Raw genomic sequence first — 22,483 nt, 5'->3', positions numbered from 1 at the left:
GCTCAGGCCGGACACTCATCTCAGGGCCGAGGCGGTGCAGTCCTGCAGAGGCGGCAGGCCTCCCCGGAGTGTAACCAGATTTTTCGGTGGCAGCACCAGCACAAGGTATTCAATAGAACGTGACTGTCTCCCAAATACATATTTTCAAAGATCAGTCTTCTGCCTGTAGAGACAAATGTGAGACAACGGTAAATGCTAATGTGCATTTTAAGTTTGTGTATTTTTATTCTTTAAATAGGGGCTCAGCAAATGACAACCCCTCCCTCCCACCCATCACCCATTGTTGTAAATAAAGTTTTATTGGAACATGGCTATGGCCACTCATTTGCACATTGTCTATAGATGCTTTCTCACACAAGAGCAGGATTCAGCAGTTGTGACAAGGACTATATGGCTTACAAAACCTAAAATATTTATGATCTGGACATCTATGGAAAAAGTTTGCCAACCTCTGGCCTAAATAAGGCTCTTTTTAATTTTTATAAGATGAGAGATACCACTCTTGGAAAGTGAATTTATCACTGACTCAGAAATGAATCAGTTGCAATTCAATGCTTTTCTGCTGACCAGCCACTGTGGGCAAACACGGCATGAAAACTACGGTCGAGAAAAATTGCCGAGCTACAAAATCTGTACTAAATATACCGTGTTCTGCGTAATTCTGCTACGATTTACAATGTAACAAAGCCAAGAAATGTTAAAATTAAAGTTCTCCCGATACAGAATTTACATGTGCTCCACGGACTATTTGTGGCTAGGCATCAACAGTATTATTTTTACTACAAGACATACAGAAGCTAAACAGGAACAATGAATTTATTAAGGCCTGTATGTAGGGTGTGCCCTTTTAAAAGTCATTCAGTGGGACACCTGGGTGGCTCAGTTGGTTAAGCGGCTGCCTTCATCTCAGGTCATGATCCCAGCGTCCTGGGATCGAGTCCCACATCGGGCTCCTTGCTCAGCAGGGACCCTGCTTCTCTCTCTGTCTCTTCCTGCCACTCTGTCTGCATGTGTTCGCTCTCTCTCTCTCTGACAAATAAATAAATAAAATCTTAAAAAAAAAAAAAGTCATTCAGTTATGTTTTCTTCAATAACAAATTATGGTTTTGCAATTTATTAAATTGAATCATTCAATCTGCCTATAATAAAGAAAATGTAGTAATAAGTTAAGCAATTGCAATGCTTTTACGTAAACATTAAAAAATTATAAATGCAAAAATAAAGGTTTTTTATGGCTTTGTTTTGTTTTTTAATGTAAGCTCTATGCGCAACATGAAGCTTGAACTCATGACCCTGACATCAAGAGTTGTCACATGCTCTACCAACTGAGCCAGCCAGGCACCCTGAGGAAAATAAGGCTGTCAAACTAATTATCTGAAAAATCAAAAGATCAGAAAATACTCATTGGAAGTATGTGAACTTCTGCATCTAAATCCAGTCCACGCAGCTTCTCCTTCCAGAAGAATTCCAATCAATAAATGCAGAAGGAAAGAGGGAAATAAAAAATTCACTGTTAGGGGACGCCTGGGTGGCTCAGTTGGTTGGACGACTTCAGCTCAGGTCATGATCCCCAAGTCCTGGGATCGGGTCCCCGCATCGGGCTCCCAGCTCCATGCAGAGTCTGCTTCTCCCTCTGACCTTCTCCTTGCTCATGCTCTCTCTCACTGTCTCTCTCTCAAATAAATAAATAAAATCTTAAAAAAAAAATTCACTGTTAGGCAAATACCACAGTAAGATTTGTTGCAGACAACAGTCCTGATGGATGCAAATATGAATGGATGAAAGGTTGAGGAGAAACAGGATATTTACATAGTTTTGAAGTATCTCTAAGATACTTATTAACTTCAAAGGGAAAGATGGTAACTCCATGGGGAAAAATCCAGCAGAAACTTTCTTACCCAAAGCGATCAAATTCAGTATCACCATTAATAAAATTTACAACCTTATGAACCTTGGATATGATGTTATGAAAAGGGCACCTCCCTTCCATGGTATTCTTATAAAAAATGCAGAACCTCATTCTATTCATAAGAAAACTTCAGACTAGGGGCGCCTGGGTGGCTCAGTGGGTTAAGCCGCTGCCTTCGGCTCAGGTCATGATCTCAGGTCCTGGGATCGAGTCCCGCATCGGGCTCTCTGCTCGGCGGGGAGCCTGCTTCCTCCTCTCTCTCTGCCTGCCTCTCTGCCTACTTGTGATCTCTCTCTGTCAAATAAATAAATAAAATCTTTAAAAAAAAAAAAAAAGAAAGAAAAAGAAAACTTCAGACTAACCCCAAATGAGGGACATTCTACAAATGACCTATAGTCTTCAATAGTGTCAAGATCATAAAAGGCAAGGACAGGCTGAGGAACTGTGACAGATTGGAGGTAATTAAAGAGATGTGACCAGCTAAGTGGTCACAGCTAATGTGGGATCCTGAATAGGACCCTGGAACAGAAAAAAGACATTAGTGGAAAAGTTGGTGAAATCTAAATCTGGTCTGTAGCTTAGTTAATAGCAATGTGCTAATACTAATTTTTTGGTTTTGATCATTGTTCTTTTTTTTTTTTTTCTTGACAGACAGAGATCACAGGTAGGCAGAGAAGCAGGCAGAGGACAGAGAGAAGGGGAAGCAGACTCCCTGCTAAGAAGAGAGCCCGATGTGGGGCTCGATCCCAGGACCCTGGGATCATGACGTGAGCCGAAGGCAGAGGCTTTAACCCACTGAGCCACCCAGGCGCCCCTGATCATTGTTCTTTTGTTATAGAACTTGTTGATATTAGGGGAAGCTAGGTGAAAGATTTCTACGAATTTTCTGTATGGTTTTTTGTAACTCTTCTGGAAGTCCAAAATTAGTTTGGAATTTAAAAATAAATTTGGGAGGGGCGCCTGGGTGGCTCAGTCGTTAAGCTTCTGCTTTCAGCTCAGATCCTGATCGATCGAGCCACACATCAGGCTCCCTGCTCAGTGGGAAGCCTGCTTCTCCCTCTCCCACTCCCCCTGTTCGTGTTCCTTCTCTTGCTGTGTCTTGTCAAATAAATAAATAAAATCTTAAAAAAAAAAAAAACCCATAAACTAAAAATAAATAAATCAACAAATCCAGGAGATTTATTTATTATGAGACCTAGCTGCATGTGACTCTTGATCTCAGAGTTGTTTAAGTTTGAGCCCTACATTGGGGATAGAGAGTACATTAAAAGTTTTTAAAATAAAATCTTAAAAACATAAATCCAGTCATATTCCACTAAATGGAAGAAGCTATTTGCAAATGATGTATCTGATAAGGGTTTAATATCCAAAATATATAAAAAACTTAAACAACTCAGTACCAAACAAACTAAAAATGGGCAGAGGACCTGAACAAACATGTTTCCAAAGAAGACATCCAGATGACCAACAGACACATGAAAAGATGCTCAACATCACTCATCATCAGGGACAAACCAAGCAAAACCACCACCAAGATAACACCTCACACCTTTCAGAATGGCTAACATTATAAACACATGAAACAACAAAGGTTGGCGAAGATGTGGAGAAAAAGGAACACTCATGCACTGTTGGGTGGGAAAGCAAACTGGCACAGCCACAGTGGAAAACACCATGGAGGTGCCTCAAAAAATTAAAAATAGAATTGCTCTGATCCAGTAACTGCACTACTGGGTATTTACCCAAAGAAAACAAAAACTTGATTTCAAAAACATATATGCACCTCTATATTTACTGCAGCACTATTTAGAATAGCCAATATATGGAAGTAGTCCAGGTGTCCACTGACAGATGGATAAAGATGTGCTATATACACACAATGAAATATTACTCAGCCATCAGAAAGAATGAAATCTTGTCATTTCTGACAAGGATGGACCCAGAGAGTATAATTCTAAGTGAAAGAAGTGAGTGTGAGAAAGACAAATACCATATAATTTTACTCATACGTGGAATTTAAGAAACAAACCAAAACAAAAAGAGACCAAAAAACAGACTCTTAAATATAAAGAACTGTGATTGTCAGAGGGGAGATGGGTGGGGGGTGGGTGAAAAAAAAATCCAGTCTGTTCTTGCAAAGGTTGTGTGGGTCTTTGGGAAGCTTTAAATGTAAAGCTTATATCTGATTTCATCACACTCTATAACTGGAGACCTTTCAGAGAACAAACTCTCCCACCCCAAACTTATTCCCCTCCCTCAGAGCCATTTTGAAGCCCCTGATCAAAGGGGCATGTTCCTTCCCCTTGAAGCCTGACAAGCTCAAACTCCCTGCGACTTCCTACAGCAGCTCTTTACAGTGATGTCTTCTACTGCTGATTAATAAATACTTATAAAGCCCCTCCTGTGTGAGAGACCCTATATTCCAGCCTGGGGATACAAGGAACATCAAGTATTGTTCCTTTTTTCAAAGCTCTTAGAGTCTCACAGCAGGGGGATAAGGGTACACAGTGCGTGGGCCGGATAGGTACTCATGAATATGCACTAAGATATTTCAAGTATGCTTACATTTCGGGTTCAGGACATTGGCAAGGTTAAAGGGACACCCCACCCCCCGCTGCACTGCCGGCTTCCAGTTGGGTCAATTCCATCTGAGCTGAGAAGGGGCATACGCAAAGTCTTCACAGAAGACAGAGCTTGAGAGAACAAGAAAAGTAGGTGTTTGGTAAGGTCAAACATTCTAGCAGTCCAAGGAGCAGAAACAAAGGCATCAACCTGGGAGGAAGGAAAAGGTGGGGAGCTTGGAACTGGAGAGAGAGAACCCCAGAGTTTTGTTTGTGGAGGGCCTTAGATGCCATTTTGAAAAACACAGGCTTTGACTGGATCCTGTACCAAAGGAGATGAAATGCTACAAAGGACATATTGGGCCAATGGAGAAAATTGGAATATAGATGGTAGATGAGGTCAAATTATTTCATCTGTTGAAGTCTCTAAAGTTGATACCTGTCCTGTGGTTCTGTAAGAGCATGGTCTTATTTTTAGAAAACATACCCTGAAGGATTTATAAGTAAAGGACCATGATGTACGCGATTTATTCTCAACTGGGTAGAACAAACATATTGGTGGGGGGGGGGGCGGTGTGCAGGGAATGGTGTGTGTGTAGAGACAGAGGGAACAAATGGGGTAAAATGTTAACAAAAGGTAAATTTGGGTAAAGGTATATGGGTATTCTTTGCACTATTCTTGCGAGTTTTCTGTATGTTTGAAATTATTCTACTTTGAAGTTTAAAAAGTTCTCAAAATGGTAGAGGAAGAGAATCTTTAAAAAGATACCTATTGCAAACTTCAGCTTAAGACATACAAGTGTAGAATTATTCCATAAAAACTAATATTAGAACACTATCATACAACATGGCTGTATTTCAAAACAACACAGAAAGAGTACTTGAACCACAACATAGGCAATTTTCGACTCTTTGTTTTCTCCTTTTTCGTATTTACCTACATCTGTTTTTTTTTTTTTTTTTAATTTTAAAAGATTTTATTCATTTATTTGACCGAGAGAGTGAGAGCACAAGCAGGGGGAGGGACCAAGGGAGAGGGAAAAACAGACTTCCTACTGATCAGGGAGCCTGAAGTGGGGTTTGATCCCAGGACCCCAGGACCACGACCTGAGTCAAAGGCAGATGCTTAGCCAACTAAGCCATCCAGGTGCCCTAAGCTTTTTGTATTTTTTTTCTTTTTAACTTAAGAATAACATGACCAGATTTGTATTTTGTAACCCGGTTAATTAGAATATTTTTCTTTATATCCAACTAAAACTTGCCTGTTCTAATTTAAGCTAATTTCTTCATGCTTCGTTTTGTTGCTGATATAAAAGAAAGTATCCCACAAATATGTATGTGTACGTGAAATTGTAATCAAATGTGTGTCTCAGCCTTATGCTTTAATTATGCAACCTTTCCTCATAGGACCTTTTTCCACTCCTTTAATTATCTTTTGGCATTCATCTCTGAGTCCTCGCACATTTCTCCATATCCTTGATGAGCTGTGGTGGCCAAACTTCAAAATGATGTACATTCCAGTAGCATGTGGGCTCTCCCCCACTTTTTTTTTTTTTTGCAATGGCATTATATTACTGATTCATATCTATAAATTATTAATTGTAGAAGCCTTTCGTTGGTAGTTAATGTTCCACTACTTCTTCATCCAATTAAATTGTATAACTGGGACAACGCTTCTAGATTATCATTGAGAAAGCCATTTGTGAAAGAACTAAGAACTTTAGTGAAGTCAGGATAGAGTGAGTCATTCATTTAACACACAGCCGCCCTCACAACTTCTTGTTACAGTTTGTCCTATCATCATAGAACAAAATTCAATTACTCTAGCAACATTTGACTCTCACCATGCTATGCTGGCTGCTCTTTAACCTCACACTATTTCAGGTGATTACATGGTAACTGTACAATGGATCTGGCTAGTGTCTCTTCGGGCATTGATGTCAGGTTGACAGTGTAGAATTTTCTTGAAGCTTTACTGCTAAGTATTATGCGAGGCTTTTGGGGCATACTATGCATAAGGTAAGGGTACTTCCTTAAGTAACTCACAACTCACACGATCATGAAAAATGTAGAAAGTAATATGAGAACACGGTAGAGAGAGCAACCAGCTCTCGTGTGGAGGGAGGGATTTGTCGACCCCTCAGAGAAGAGGCAGTACTGAGGTTTCAAAGAATGAGCCAAGTTTTACTATACAGAAAAGGGAGAGAAAGAAATTAGAAATGGAGCAGTGTGCAAAATGCAACCTATGTGCAAAGGTTAGTGGTACAGGCCTTTGGCAAGTGTCCAGTGGTTCTGTCCCCGGCGGAACATTAGAATCATCTTTTAACAAATACTGATGCCCAGGCCCCACCTCTAAAGGTCAGGTCAGGGGTGGGGAACGAGTTTCAGTAGTTAAGAAAGCTCTCTAGGTGACCCTAATGTACAACCAGGTGGTGAAGTAGGAGACTAAGGCATAAAGACCATGGAGGGCAGTAAGGAAATGGCAGGACAAGCCTAGAAAGTGAAGTTGGGGCCCAGTTGCGAAGGGGTTATACTTGTTATGGAGGAGTTTGGTCTTGCAGTGCAGAGAGGAGCTCTCCAGGGCTTTTAAGCAGGGAAATGGCACAACAAAGGTCTCTCTGGAGACCACAGAGATGTTAGGACAGAGAGACTAGAGGCAGAGAAACTGGTCTGGAGAGTTTGCAGTAGTCCATGTGATACATGTTGAAGGCCTGAACAAAGGCTCTGGACTGGCTGACTCTTAGGTATAAGAGAGACAGCTTTGGAATATGGAATGTGTGTGCATGTGCTACTTGGACAAGGTGTGGAGACAATGGTTCTATTTTCTAAGGTGTAGGATTTGAGATATGTACAAAACCTCCCACTGGAAATGCTCAGATGCTCAGCAGACAGCTGTAAGTAGATCTAAGGTTGTTTATTTTATTTATTCCAAAGGTAATACGTGATTGTATTAGGAACACAGCATTCAGACAAGGTTGATACATTGCACGACTCTGGTCATTTCAACTTTGGGTGACAAACTTCCAGACAGACATTAAAGAACATAAAAAGGGCCTACATAAAAGCACAACCGGAGTAAGTGAAGAAAGAATACCTGAAGTAAAAGAGACCTGGGGAGCCAAGATCATTGTTTCAAGTGTACAAAGGGGCATAAGAGAGAGGGATTGGTGGCACTATGTCTGGATCCAGAACAGGACCACGACAACTGTCTGAGCTTGCTGGTCTGTACTCTGGTGAATTATTTCCCATACTAAAAAAAATGCAGTGGTATTATTCAAATGAGCATTACACAAGAAGCTTCAGTCCACCCACAGTCAATTCTGAGCACATCCCAGCAGGAAGTGGTTAAATACATTGGAGATCAGTATTTTCAGTTGTTCACCATTTCTGTGGTGGCCCGAATATGATGACTCATGTCATCATCTGAAACTGAACAAAATCTCACTGCTGCTCTGGGAAAACAACAAGGCAATGGACAATGCACTAGAAAAAAGAAGGGAGAGGCAGCGGATGCCTTTGCTGATCTACCCTGTAGCAACTCTGTCCTTCTTGCTTAATTTTCAAAACCCTGATTTTATTCAGGATCCCACATAATCGGGGATGGCAGCCACCTACCACAGCCCCAGGGCATGAACTCTGGTCCAGCTAAGCCAAGCAAAGCAATCCCACTTGCCACTGGAATTTGTTTAGGAATGGGACTATGGCTCTCGCTCATAAGCTGGAAGGGAAAGTGAGCTGGTAAGGGAAAGACAAAGTCTTCCGAGAAGGAATGTCCTACCTGATAGACAGCTGACAAAGAGGTTGCCCTATGTTTCTGCCTTAAACATGGTTGCATAAAACTATAATATTTTGGGCTGAGACAGCTTTCCAGTGAATATGAGAAATCAACTCTCAACATGAAAATCCTGTCTGCTCAGAAAGGATAAGAAGAAAGAAAGAAAGAGGCTGAGTCTGTGATGATAGCATGATCTCTGAAATTATCAGCCTTAGAATTTTCATTATATGATCTAATTAAAGGTCTTTGCTGCCGAGGCCAATGTTAGATTGTATTAGAAAGTATTCTGGATACAGTAGACTAACACTACTCCGACTTAAGAGACAAAACACAGAGTTCTATCTACACAGGAGGTGATAGTTCAATCAATCGATTAATTAAACTTCTGTTGCTAGCATGGTTTTGAAGACTGCAAGAGGAATATAGGTGGAAACAAATTAGAAGAAGTAATTCTGTTAGCCTAAGGTTCATTTTCCATCCACCATGATCGGCTTCTATTTTGGAATAACAAGTGACTACAAATCTCCGGGTGAAACGAGGATGAGTGTCCAAAAATGGCCCCTGGGTGCCACTCAGGGTTGCTGGACAACTAGCCAGCTGGGACTGGGCTTCCTTCTTCTCCCCAGGATTTATCCAAACCCAACTTCTCTTGGGCCTTGAGGGTCCCTCCATGTTAAGCGGATGGTTTTCCCAGACAAGTACTGTCTACAGCTGGCACAGAAACCCAGATTCTGCAAATCCACTCATAATGGCCCAACAGACAAGACTGTCCTGACGCCCACGTGGGACCCGGTCTGTACCTTACTGATAGTGAAACTTACCACATGGAACAAGGGAGCTTAAGTTAAAGGCAACCAAGGAAATCACAGAACTCTCAGTGTGAGTTTTAAGAGGAAAGCAGTTTCAGCATACTAATTGATACTCTTTGATGCTTGAGAGACATCCGAGTCAGTTCTTTAAAAAAAAAAAAAAAAAAAAAAGCTGACCGGGGGTGCTGGGTGGCTCAGTGGGTTAAGCCTCTGCCTTCAGCTCAGTTTATGATCTCAGGGTCCTGAGTCCCACTTGGGCTCTCTGCTCGGCAGGGAGCCTGCTTCCTCCTCTCTGTCCTTGCCTGCCTCTTTGCCTAATTGTGATCTCTCTCTGTCAAATAAATAAAAAAATCTTAAAAAAAAAAAAAAAAGCAGACCACATCAAATGTGTAAAATGCATATGTGAAATAAAAAGTTGGGTACTGCAATGTATTTTATTAACTCGGTGTTTTGGAATGCTTGTTTAGAACAAAAGCCATGAAGCTAAACTATGTTTTTAACTGTAGCTAACTTGAGTCTCAACTTAGTATAAAAATCATAGTCATATCATTCTGGTTGCTCTCAAGCCCATCATGTTGGCTTCCCTCCACAACACTGTGTCTCTAAGTCATTCTATTGAGATCTCACTACATAAATAGAAGACAGTTTCTACTTTGGGGTTCTTCACAGTTGGTAAAAAATTTTACAATTTGTTGTGAGGTTTACCCACATTTTTGCTGCACAATATGAAAATATGTGAAATATATATTTTTATAGAAGTATACAAATATTTAAGGGCACCGGGGTGGTGCCATGGGTGGGTGCTTGGGTCATGATCTCAGGGTGCTGGGATTAAGCTCTGTGTCAGGCTCTGCGCTCAACACAGAGTCTGCTTAAGATTGTCTCTCCCTCTTCCTCTGTACCCCCCACCACCTCCTCTTTTTCTCTCTCTCTCTCTCTCTCAAATAAATAAATAAATCAATAAATCTTTTTTTTAAAAGTATACAAATATTTATTCCAGATCTACAGGAATATCTAAAATATGCTCAAAAAATTAAAGTATCTACAATATATCACATGGGTGAAAAATTATGCACAAGGCACTATGCTCAGTTCTGAGACAAGATCCAAAGAGCTAAAGGAAGTAGATCTGGCCTCCAGGACCTTCCCGTCTAGCTGGGGAGGTAGAACACACACAGTGAGTAGGAGACACAGCAGGGGTGGGAGGGGTGGAGAACACCAGGATGCTAGAGATGCCCAAGTAAAGAGAAGTCATTTTGAACCACTGGCTAGGACTCTCCAGGTGTTGGGTCACTGATCTCGAAATCATGGCTAATTTCTGAGGGCATGCCATTTGCCCATATGCTGACAAAAAAATAAACTCTTCAAAAAAATATAAAAAGTTTTCCATACCAGCTATGTTTGTTTCCCATGGCTGGCGTAACAAACTACCATAAACCTGGTGGCTGAAAGCAAGAGACATTTATTCTCTCACAGTTCTGGAGGGCAGAGTCTGAAACCAGTACTGAGCTTCTCAGTGGGCTGAGATCAAGGTGGAGGCACTTCCTTCAGAGGCTCCAGAGGGAATCTCTTCCTTGTCCCTTCCAGCTTCTGGTGACTGCTGGCCTTCCTTGGCCCTGGCCTCATGGCTCCAGTCTCTGTCTCTGTGGTTCCATGGCCTTCTCCTCTGGGTGATGTCAAACCTCCCTCTGCTTCTCTCTTATGAGAACTTGTCGTTGCATTTAGGGCCCACCCGGATAATCGAGGATACCCTCTTTACCTCCAATCCCTTAATGAAATCATATCTGCAGTCTATTTTGCCATACAAGGCAACACTCACAGGTTCCAGAGACCTGTTATCTCTGGGGGATATTATTTAGCCTGCTACTCTCCAACATAAGCCCCAAAGCCTTTCAGGCGGGCATCCGAATCACGGAGCAATGCTCTTCATTCACTCAAAGTTGAGCGTTTTTGGAATGGAATCAGAAGTCTGTGCTTACTTACCCAATGAACAAGGGCAGTCCTCTCTGAAATACAGAGAGGATCTCTCTCTAATTTTGCTCAGTGGACAAGACTTCACAATTCTGGCTGAAATCCCTGAATATATGACATTAGCATATGGAGATTCCACACCTTGTGGACCAGGGGTTGCAAATCAGCAGCCTGAGAACTGAATTCAGAGGTATGCTTTGAGTCTATATTTAAAAATAGGAACTCTTCTATAAAAATGAGATTTGGGGCTTCCCTGGAAAAACTGAAGAGCTAATAACACCAGCTCATTAGCGTTTGATGGTAATAAAAAACCAGAGAAATGTCACCATCCTTTTAGATTGAGCAAAGGTCTCCTGGCTCGTCTAGTCCCCATACTGCCTGTTGTCCCTAAAATGGATATACCACATCGATTGCCAATACTTTTAGATGTCATTTATTTTTGTACCTTCACACAACTTGCTTTACTAGAAGAAAAGTATTTCTCGGGGTGTCTGGATGGCTTAGTTGTTAGACATCTGCCTTTGGCTCAGGTCATGATCCCAGAGTCCTGGGATGGAGTCCCATATTGGGCTCCCTGCTCAGTAAGCCTGCTTTTCCCTCTCTTTCTGCCTGCTGCTCCCCACTGCTTATACTCTCTCTCTCTCTATCAAATAAATAAATAAAATCTAAAAAAAAAGAAAGAAAAAGAAAAATATTTATGTGTTCCTGGACCTCCATCAAAAGTGACAAAGTATGGGCGCCTGGGTGGCTCAGTGGGTTAAGCCGCTGCCTTTGGCTCAGGTCATGATCTCAGGGTCCTGGGATCGAGTCCCGCATCGGGTTCTCTGCTCAGCGGGGAGTCTGCTTCCTCCTCTCTCTCTCTCTGCCTGCCTCTCTGCCTACTTGTGATCTCTCTCTGTCAAATAAATAAATAAAATCTTAAAAAAAAAAAAGTGACAAAGTAAAAGACAGCCTAAAAAGCCCCTCTTGTTTGGAGAAAAATTAGAAAGAAAAAATGTAGTTTTTTGTTTGTTTGTTTTTGTTTTTGTTTTTGTTTTTAAAGAGAAAAGCAATTCCTTTACTGTTTCACAAGCACATACCCAGCTTCTCTGAATCTTCTATATTTCTTCCTCTGCCTCTGGCAGCATTTGAATTCGTAGCTCGTGGTACAGACTGCCTGAGAAGGGAACGCAATGCAGCAGCCCATCCTTTCTTAGGAATTAGCTAACCAGCTGATGGGCAGTACTCTAAATACAGCTCTGCTTCCAAGAATTAACTTGGATAAAGCACTCACTAGAATTAATCCACACTTAGCCTCCTAATACATCAAATAAGCCAAAAGGATAGTAATGATAATTTAAATACTTGGTCTGTGTACAGTACTGTTATAGGTGCTTTGCAATACATTAATCCATTTAATTCTCAACACGCCACCAGTGGGAACTACTATTATTATTACTATTTTACAGATAAGGAAACTGAGGCACAAGCAACTTGTCCATAGTGCTGTGATCATCAACCTGCCTCCCCTGCCAATTTTCTAGATAGGGAAACAGAGACACAAGTGACTTGCCCAAGGTTACATAACTCATAGGTGACAGAACTGAGACAGGAACCCAGGCTGACTCAAAAGAAAGGTCACAAAAGATCCAAAGATAATGAAATCTTTTGAGGATTTGAGAATGAGAGGCATTGGAAGTACTTTATAGCTCAAAGTCCAAATATGGAAACCAGTGATGTGGCCATGCTCTAGTTGGCCTCATTCTGCAATCAAACATCAGGGAACCCAGCAGGGACCTCCCCAGCACGGACTGTCTTCAATGGGGGCAAAGTGAATGCAGACAAAGAGGGCTTGGGTTCCAGTTTCAACTCAAATGCATCATCACAGAGACTGAGCTCACAGGCTTGTTGATTGTTTTTAAATAGCAAATGATGTAGTGATGACTGAATGCCTTTACCTGTCCTGCAGAATTATCACCATCTCTTTGATTTTTGTGGGTTTTTTTTTAAAGGAAAGGTTTTTATTTTTATATTATTATTTTTTGAATTTATTTTTTTAAGTAATTTGTATACCAAATGTGGGACTTGAACGCAAGACCCCAAGATCAAGAGTCAGATGCTCCACTGACTGAGCCAGCCAGGTGCCCCCTCCTTGGGTTTTTAATACTGGGTGTGGGGAGTCGGCCTTTGCCCTTATCAAGGGACCCACCTGGGATGGAAACCCTGACCACCCAAGCTCACAGCACTTGGACAAGGACTGTTGTTGGGGTCATTTAGTGGTCTTTTTAAAGATGTTCTTTTTAACTCAAACAGAATAATTTTCTGGGACTGTCACATATTGTAGATTGGCATTATTCTGACAAAAACTGAGATGCTCTTGACACACCCATTTTTTGCAGCCCATCCAGTCTTTTGATGAACACCGAACAGGGGACTTTTCCCCATAATGTTACTTGCTGTGGGCCCAATATGTTCTGGGTCCAATTTCTTCATTTTCCTTTATGGTATAGATAACAGAGTATACAGAGAGAATGGGATACAAAATACGTATCATTTGTAAGACAGCAGTTTGATCAGTTAAACTGGTTCTCTCAGAATTTGCTGAGTCTAGTCCAGATCCCACAGGTAGAGCCAAAGGCACCAACCCCTGTACTTGGAGGACCTCTTGGTCCTTAGGTTTACTTTCTATGCAGTCGGGACATTGGACTTGATGAAGTGAGGCAGCTGTCTGCTCTAATGATCTCTGATTCTGTTACTCTGTGTCAGGATTCAAGTTAGTTTTGTCTAAGAAAGCAAAAGGGGGGAGGTTTGCTCAGTGGCTCAGTCATTAAGCATCAGCGTTCAGCTCAGGTCACGATTTCAGGGTCCTGGGATTGAGCCCCGCATTGGGCACCCTGCTCGGCGGGAAGCCTGCTTCTCCCTCTCCCACGCCCCCTGCTTGTGTTCCCTCTCTCACTGTGTCTCTGCCAAATAAAAAATTAAAATCTTTAAAAAATAATAATAATTTTTAAAAAATAAAGATTAAAAATAATGGACCCGGTGTCCCCACTTTTCCTGTCACACACATAAGAGCTAGCAAAGGGAAAGTAGCCCAGAGTGACCCTGTCCATTGTATGACTTCTCTCTGTTAGAGGGGGACAGTGCCCCACTGGCTCAGCCAGGCCCCCAGATCAGAATCTACTCCTTCCGTTCCCTTCGTCCAGCTCAAACATCACCTCAAGAGCCTCCTGTCCCACGATAGCTTTCTATCCGAGCCACCATAGCACCCTGTCCCCACCTCACTGCCAGCCCGTCCCTGGGGTCAGTGACACACAGGTCTGCCCTCAGGATTGGCAGGGACACTCACTGCGCTCCCTTCATCTCTGTGCCCTCACACCTCACATTCCACTTGCACACAGTAGGTACTCATTGTTTGTATGATCAAAATTTGAATTTTAGTCTTTGCTAATTATTTCCTACCAGCCCTGGTAAGTATCTCCCAACACAGCGCTATTTCCTCACGTGCAACGTGATGATCATCAAGTTGTTCGACCTGACCGGAAATGCTCTGGAATTCTAAAATGGAAGAGCAGTAAATACCATAGAAAGGCTGCGCCGGCAGGCCGCCAGGGTCCTCCCACCCCAATGCTGGAATTACTGTGTCTCAAGGAATCACAGAAAGGCCTCCTCAATGTCATCAGCTCAGGCCTTTGGCCTTTGGGCAAAGCTGTACTCAATGAACACAGACATACAGCTCTTTTTCGCTTGTAGAGTTCCGACAAACCTCTGAAACCAATGTCATGGTTTCTCTGTCTAGGTGACATTGGGGAAAACCTTCCTGCCATCCGCCCCAATTCCCTCCCTTCAGCTTCAATCCTCAGCGGAGGCAAAGAACATCTGCTCGTGGCCAGCAGTGCATACCTGCTCCCCTGCTCGTTCCCAGCCTGCAGAACAGGCTGAGGGCGAGGACAATGGGAGTCCATTCTTCAGTCTGAATCTCGGACCTTCGTTGAATAAATGTCACAATTATGAATTCTTCAAGAGAGAACACAGAAAACTGTACACAAACTTGGTCTTATCTGGGAATTGCGGTTCACCGGCCCTGCTAAATCCAGACTCTTCTGAGCAGCTTTTCTCCCTCCGCCTTAATCATGTTACACTGAAACTTATCTGTCCTCCTAGGAAAGCTGAATTATGTGCAAAATCATTCAATGGCTCTTCTCACGGCACTTCAGCGCTCCCTTTTCCTTAATCCTGCAGGTAACAGTGCATCGTACTCTGGGTCCAATAGTGTCATAACTTTGCAAGAGTTAAGTTAAGACTGTTAATTTACTTTAAAAAGGGTACTAAAAATAGTACATCTGTGTTTATATTTTCCTCTCTGGGGCCTAATCTTTCTGCCCATATTCATTTCAGCAAAAACATCTTCTAAGTACTCTGCCTCTTAGGTTAGCGCTTTTTTTTGCCTTGGGGACAGCCGCTCGAAGCTAGGAAAGCCAAGGGAACCTTCTTTATGCGGAATTTGCTTTGCTTTTACGAAAGACGATTTTGGCTATCGCATCAACTGGAGTGAGGAGCGAAGAAAATTAGCTAGCTGGTATGCCTCTGCTATTCCCCAGGAGCTGCTCCCGCCTCTCCCTCCCTCTCCTCCTTCAACCCCACTTCTGAGCAAAGAACTCCTCGTGCACCAGAGCCCTCGGAAGCACGACTTCCCACTGCTTCTCCTACAGGCCCAAAGGGTGCTCCGGCCTTGAACCAAAAAAAGTCTTTGGTCACTTGGAGATTATTTCTAAACGAGGGCACATCACTATAGGTGGCTCGTGGGGGCTGTGAGGAGCTGAAGTTAGCGTGAGAGGCTGAAGAGCAAAAGGAAGAATAATACTCCGACTTACGTGAAACTATGGATGAGCTCGGGGACAGCCCCCCCCAGACTTAACAATGAAGGCTGTCGTAGGTGACAATAGTCCAGCATGGTGGCCTGCCTGAGAACCACCTCATGATTGAAGGGGGGCAGGGCAGGCTGAGGTGAAGATGGAGGAAGTGAACGAGAACATACGGTGTAGCTCAAGGGCTGTGCAAATCTTGTAACTCAGGGGCTGATCTCACTCAACAGAAGGTGCTTCACTATCACACACAACGAACAAGTCAATAAAACATATCAAAGAGGTAAAGACTTAATATAAAAATAAAACAGGGCAGGGGTCAGCGAGCATCTTCCATGAAAGGCTACTAAATATTTTTGGCTTTGAGGGCTATGTCTCTGTCACAACTACTCAACCCCTGCCAGTGTAGCCCCAAAGCACTCACTCACACACGGTATGTAAATGAATGGGTTGTGTTCCATACAGTCGGTGTAAAAAAAACAGGCAGCAGGCAGAATATGCCTACAAAACACAATTTGTCTACCCCAAAACGGAGGAAATCTGCACATAAACATTTTAGCCCTCTCCACATAAGCCTTGTGTACCATGGGGTTCTAGGGGTTATGGCGTTACACAAACTGGGTTTCTCCTGAGAATATGAATATCTTGAGGGCAGAATTTTTCTTCCGTTCCTCACTCCAGTCCCAGCATCAGGACGGGGCCTGGCATGTAGTTGGCACAAAGAGCTGCTCACAATAAGCATTTGTTGAATGAATGAATGAATGAATGAGCACATTATGGGTCTTTAGAGGGTAATTTTTTTTTTAAGATTTTTATTTATTTATTTGACAGAGAGAGATCACAAGTAGGCAGAGAGGCAGGCAGAGAGAGAGGAAGGGAAGCAGGCTCCCTGCTGAGCAGAGAGCCCGATGTGGGGCTCGATCCCAGGACCCTGAGATCATGACCTGAGCCGAAGGCAGTGGCTTAACACACTGAGCCACCCAGGTGCCCCTTTAGAGGGTAATTTTTCACTATTGGTGACTTTCCTGTACCACTGACCCCAATCCCACTGCATACTCCATCCTCTCGTGCCTCCCTTCTCTGCAAGACTGGACGACTATATGGGGCCAGAACACACAAATTACGAATCCTTCTACGAATTCGTACACAAATGCATGAAAACATCTGTTTTTCAATTGCTAAGATAACACGCAGGAATATGTACCTTTTTTCTCAGTTTTGTCTGAGTTAAATCACTCTTAAATAAATTTACTGTCAGAGCAAAGGCAGTGTCCAAAAGGCCAAAACCATTAATTATTATCTTCTGGGAAGTACAAGTTCATGCAGATAGTAACTTTCATGACATTGTCAAGTATGCAGTTGGACATTACACCATAATACTTTACCTTGGGCTCTGGGACATTATCTTCCACAGTAACGACGAGGGCAGCCACTCGTTATCAGCACTTTAGCACAGGTCATATTACACCTACAGAAAGGTAAAATATGACTCACCTTGATCTCTCCTCACAAGCCCTTGGCCATCGCTGTACATTTATCAAATGGCTACTAAGAGCTCTGGGTGACGTGGTAAAAGTACCAAAGGAAATGCAAGGCACTACTGTGGCCCACCCATTTTAAAAAATTGAGTTAAGACAACAAACTTAAAATTCTAGAAAAATTTAAGGTAAGTGAATATATAACCCAATGTCAATCAGTATAGACTAAATGCTAACTAAGTTCAACAGGACCTAAATTCAACACAGATATAGCATACAGCGGAGGAAACTTTAGACTACAAAATTAGATTTTTTTTTTCCTGTAAGGGACTTTAATGATGATCCAATTCCTTCATTTTACGGATGAGACCTAGAGACCCAATTAATGTGAATGGAATCTTGGGATGCCTCTGTTGGTTAAGCAACTGCCTTCGGCTCAGGTCATGATCCTGGAGTCCCGGGATGGAGTCCGCACATTGGGCTCTCTGCTCAGCAAGGAGTCTGCTTCTCCCTCTGACCCTCCCCCCTCTACACTCTCATTCTCTCTCTAATAAATAAATAAAATCTTTAAAAAAATCAGTAGAATCTTTGTTATCCTCAGAGTAGCACATCTTTTAATGTGTGAATGTAAGAAGTGTTCTAATAGTCTTTTTAAAGTGTATAACTGTATTGTTAATCCTGAACCACATACTAAAAAAAGGGGGCAGATGATGTGCTTTCTTCAAACTCGGAGACGACTTCACAAGTCCACACATACGGGGCTTCATTTCACCTGCACAGGTGAGCCAGACCACAAGCACTCTTTCTATGAAGGTTTCGACTTTCAAAGCACAGTGAGTCAGGCACTGACTCATTGTGCCAGGACACTTCAGTTTCCTTGCAAGGCAATCAGGAATGGAAGTTTTCCACTGGGCTTGAGTAGTTCCTTAGGATCAGCTGCATAGTAGTATTTTCCTAACATCACACTGCACCTCACTAGGAGCAGAGAGGGTGAGTTTGGATGCCCACATCAACTTTCCTTACCATCTTGAGAAGACCTGTGCTTACTCTCTTTGTTCTCTGGCTGCAAGTAGACACATCTCCAATTTCTTCCTGCCGTTAACACTCAGCACTGTAATGCAACTTGCCCATAGAATGACTCGCTTTACCAAATTGCTTTTATGAGGTAATTTTCCAGAACACATGTGTATGGATAACAACATCAGAGCTGTTTCGGGGTAAGCAAAGTCACAACCTAGGATAGGGTGGCATCGTAACCTGCAAACAGCTTGTGTGTGTGTGTGTGTATGTGAATCAGCTCGTGTACTCCTCTGCACGTTCTCCTGGCCACACGTGCTGAGGTCCGCAGAGAGGAGATTTCTAGTCCTCCACTCTCAGGACGCTGTGGCTGGCAAAGACAGCCAAGGAGAGAATTTACGGTTAAATGAGACTCTCCTCACAGGATGACAGATCAACATACACAGAAAGGTCACAGTACCCAGAATTCTGCCAAGAAAGCACCAGGCAAGGAGTTCTGCCATTAATAAAGATGCTCACACACACCCCAGAAGCAGAAAAATAGAAGGCCTAGGTACAACTCCAACTCAGCAAGATCCCGAAAAATGAAACGGAGGCGCTTTCTGCAAGAGAAGCAGTGAGAGGAAAACACACACACACACACACACAACTTAGAAGGCAGTAGTGTTCCTGGCAAGGTTCAGATGGAAAAACAGCAACAGATCCCAGAAGCAGAACTGCAGCCAGGAAGAACCTCAGCTCAAGCCATGTTAAGTAAGGTCAGGATAGTGCTCAGGGAGGATTCATTGCATGCCTGTCTGTCCTCTGGGTCTCAGGGCTGAGCCGTGACTTGTAGTTTACTACAAGTCAGTCAACTAATACCTACCAAATAGGTCCTAAATGTTCAGGCCCCTTCGAGTCACTGAATCACTGGGGGATGTAGGGCAGGACCAACCCTGTAGAGATAATACAGACCATCTTCATACCACCCCCGGCTAGGGGAGGCATGGCCCCTCTTTTCAAATCTAGGAAATCCCACCAGGACGCAGGAATAATCAGTGCCCTCGGGCCCTGACCTCAATTCTGCCTGACTCCAAAGCCCAAGACATCACACTACCGGGTATAAACTATGGCTTCTGCCCTGAAGAGGCTTAAAATAACCTAAACCAATTGGAGATCAATGCAGCCAATATAATAAAGGATTAACAAACAAGCATTCTCCCTCTCCTACTCCCCCTGCTTATATTCCCTCTCTCAGTCTTTCTCTCCATCAAATTAAAATCTTAGAAAAAAAAAAAAAGACTTTAAAGAAAGACGGTGTCTGGGTGGCTCAGTTTTTAAGTGTCTGCTTTTGGCTTAGGGCATGATCTCAGGAACCCCACATCGGGCTCCCTGCTCAGTGGGAAGCCTGCTTCTCCCTCTCCTGCTGCCCTGCTTGTGTTCCCTCTCTTGCTCTCTCTCTCTGTCAAATAAATGAACAAAATCTAAAAAAAAAAAAAAAAAAAAAAAAAAAAAAGACTTTAAAGAAAGAGAAGAGGGGGGTCCCTGGCAGGGTCAGTCTGGAGAGTGTGGGAGTCTTGATCTCAGGGTCATGAGTTTGAGCCCCACGTTGGGTGTAGAGATAACTTTAAAAAAGCTTAAAAAAATAAAGAAAGAGAAGATAAATGAATAGTTAGAGAACACGTTAGGGAAGGAGGTTGTGGGATCCTTCTCAAAGGATGGGTAAGATTCGCCCAGGAGAATGGGGAGGAAGGGGGGTTTCTAGGGGTGCAATCTGGGCAGTGACACCGCAGTGGGAAGGAGCCTGGCCCCCTTAGCAGGACAGCCAGACCAAGCCGCATAGAGCACGGGGACAGGGATGTATGCTGAGCTGAAAATAGGATTTGGATAGAAGGGGTGAGGCCTGATTATGAAAGCTTTGAAAAATCAGGCAAATTATTTTAGACCTGAGATAGCACATGGAGAGGAACCAGGTTGAAAGGCAAGGAGAGAGTCGAGGAAGTGATAGTTTAGAAAAATTAGATGGACAAATGCCGAAGAGAAGAGAAAGGGGAACGACTCATTCATTCATTCACTCATTCATTCAGCAAACAGGTTCTGAGGACTTATTAAGAGCCAGGCTTGGGTGGCCAGCTAAGAGGCTGTTCCAGTCCTCCAGAGAGGAAGGGTGAGGTTCTGGATTAGAATATGGAGGGAGGGATTGGCATAAATCACATTTCAAAGGTCTTGATGACTCACGGATACAAAGGATGAAGGAAATGAAGGAAAAGATGGTTAAAGATAATTCCAAAGGTTCAAGATTGACATGATTTTCCACCTTTATTGGGAACCTCAAAAGGCACTGAGAATAAAACAATTAAAGTATAAAAAGTGCTTCGTTGGTGCTGCATGGTCAACAAAACCCCCAAAGACCCATTCTTTACCCTGGGAGCCCGTTTACAGGTAGTCTGTAGGTAAGAAACTTCAGTGAGAAAAACCACTTCTGTGTGAGTAAATGCTGAGTTCCCTTGGCAAGGAGCACAGACCTCTGCCTACTCAGACAGGTTCCATCAATCCTCCAAGACATCCCCCTATCATCTAAAACAAAACCGATCTCACTAAGAGACAGGGCTGCCCACTCGTGCCCAGCCAACAGCTCTGGCTTTGGAGAAGGGGCAAGGCAAAGTGGACAGGGGGTAAACAGAAAGTAGGCAGGGTCCCTAGGGGGCTGGACCTTAGGAAATGGGGCAATAGTACAGGACATCATTTTAAACAGAGGATCCCAGCACTGCTCTCATTTCTACACCCACTTCCTAGTGTTTTACAATTACTGGTCCTCAGATAGATAGGAAGGCCTTAAAGAGTCTTTACCAAATTGCAGCTCTTTGTCCAGAAACGATTTCAAATGTGCATATCTATGCATACATTAACTCCTAGTACAGCTAGCATATGTCTGAGACACAAATTCTTTTTAATAATTTATATGTTGATTACACAAATTTCAAGCTCATTTTAATTTTACATTCAGCAACAGTACAATTCACTATTGGGGCACATCCTCAAAGCCTACTCACTGGAAAATGCAAGAAATGAGAAGTGTAGCTATCAAACTTCTATTGCTACGAAGAGTGCTCCGGGCCAAAATAAAAACACAAGTCTCAATACCTTGGAGAAATCTAGACTTGCATGTAAAATTCAAGGCAGTATCCACTCAGCATAGCCCAGCTTTAATAAAAGCAGATCTTTACTTAATTCTAAGCAGAAATGAATACTTTCTTCCGCAGAATGATGCCTTAAACTACTTTTGTATTTAAAAGTAAAAGCCCTCAATGTCAGTGTCCAAGTCAGACTTGAAAAGACACATTACAAAAGAAACGGCTGCTCTGGAAAAAAATCCTTCAACACCCCTCTCCTAACATCTACTCAGGTTAGTAAGAAGAAATCAGAGCAGAAAGAAACCCAGTGAAAAATGGTTGCACATAAATGTGAGAGGATTCCTGCTAAAACCCCATGTGGGACAGCCACAGGCCTAGTCAGGAAAATTCCAAGAACAAGTCCTCCACATTCTACTAAGGGGGCTTCAAACCCGGCACGGGTCTTTCCTCTCCCTAACACCGAAAGGTAAACACCCATCAAAATCTTCCAGACTCCGAGCAACCCGGAGTTTCCAAGCCAAGAGGGAGAGAGCCACATGACCGCGAGACAAACTACAGCCCAGGAGCCTCTCCCTCTCCTTCCAGCCCCTCGTGGGGGCCCCGGGTAGGGGTCCCTGGGCAGCTCCAGTCGTTCACCCCCAGTGACAGATCTCCCGGCGGAAGCCCCTAAACCCCTAGCCCCACTTACTGGCGCCACGAACCCAGGCGGGGGCCCGCCCCTGCGGTGAGCGCAGCTCCTCGGCGACTGGGGCGCAGCGGCCCGCAGGGGGACTGGGGATGGGGGCGATCCCTGCTAGGACGGGCCGAGCGGTCCGTGCAGGGATGCCCGGGAGGTCCGGCGAGTCGCACGGGCCGCGCAGCGCATGGTGGAGCAGCAGGAACCCGGCCGCTCTCCAGCCTCCGGCAGAAAAACAAACAAAAGGCAGGGAGGCTTCTAGCGGGGACGACCGGCCGCTTTCCCTGGGAAAAGTTACCCTGCAGCTCCCCTCGCTGGCCCTGCGCGTCCCTG

The 22,483-nt window shown here is 43.5% G+C and overlaps 1 protein-coding gene across 2 annotated transcripts; it reads right to left on the bottom strand.

The window, feature by feature from the left end:
* Nucleotides 1-20: 20 nt before the first annotated feature.
* Nucleotides 21-22,483, bottom strand: LOC132017967 (uncharacterized). 2 transcript variants are annotated; one of them, XM_059400238.1, is made up of 3 exons: nucleotides 22,163-22,251; nucleotides 17,252-17,334; nucleotides 21-163 (listed from the first exon to the last, which is right to left on the bottom strand). In XM_059400238.1, the coding sequence occupies exon 3, from the start codon at nucleotides 138-140 to the stop codon at nucleotides 21-23; it is 120 nt and encodes a 39-aa protein (XP_059256221.1). In that variant the 5' UTR covers nucleotides 141-163; nucleotides 17,252-17,334; nucleotides 22,163-22,251. The 2 variants fall into 2 exon arrangements, with proteins under 2 accessions (XP_059256221.1, XP_059256222.1); XM_059400239.1 differs by lacking the exon at nucleotides 17,252-17,334 and having other exon boundaries at nucleotides 22,163-22,483.

This window comes from Mustela nigripes, chromosome 5 (genome assembly GCF_022355385.1).
Source record: "Mustela nigripes isolate SB6536 chromosome 5, MUSNIG.SB6536, whole genome shotgun sequence".
NCBI lineage: Eukaryota > Metazoa > Chordata > Mammalia > Carnivora > Mustelidae > Mustela > Mustela nigripes.
Note: the sequence above shows the minus strand (reverse complement) of the source record. Positions and strands in the feature narration are given on the sequence as shown.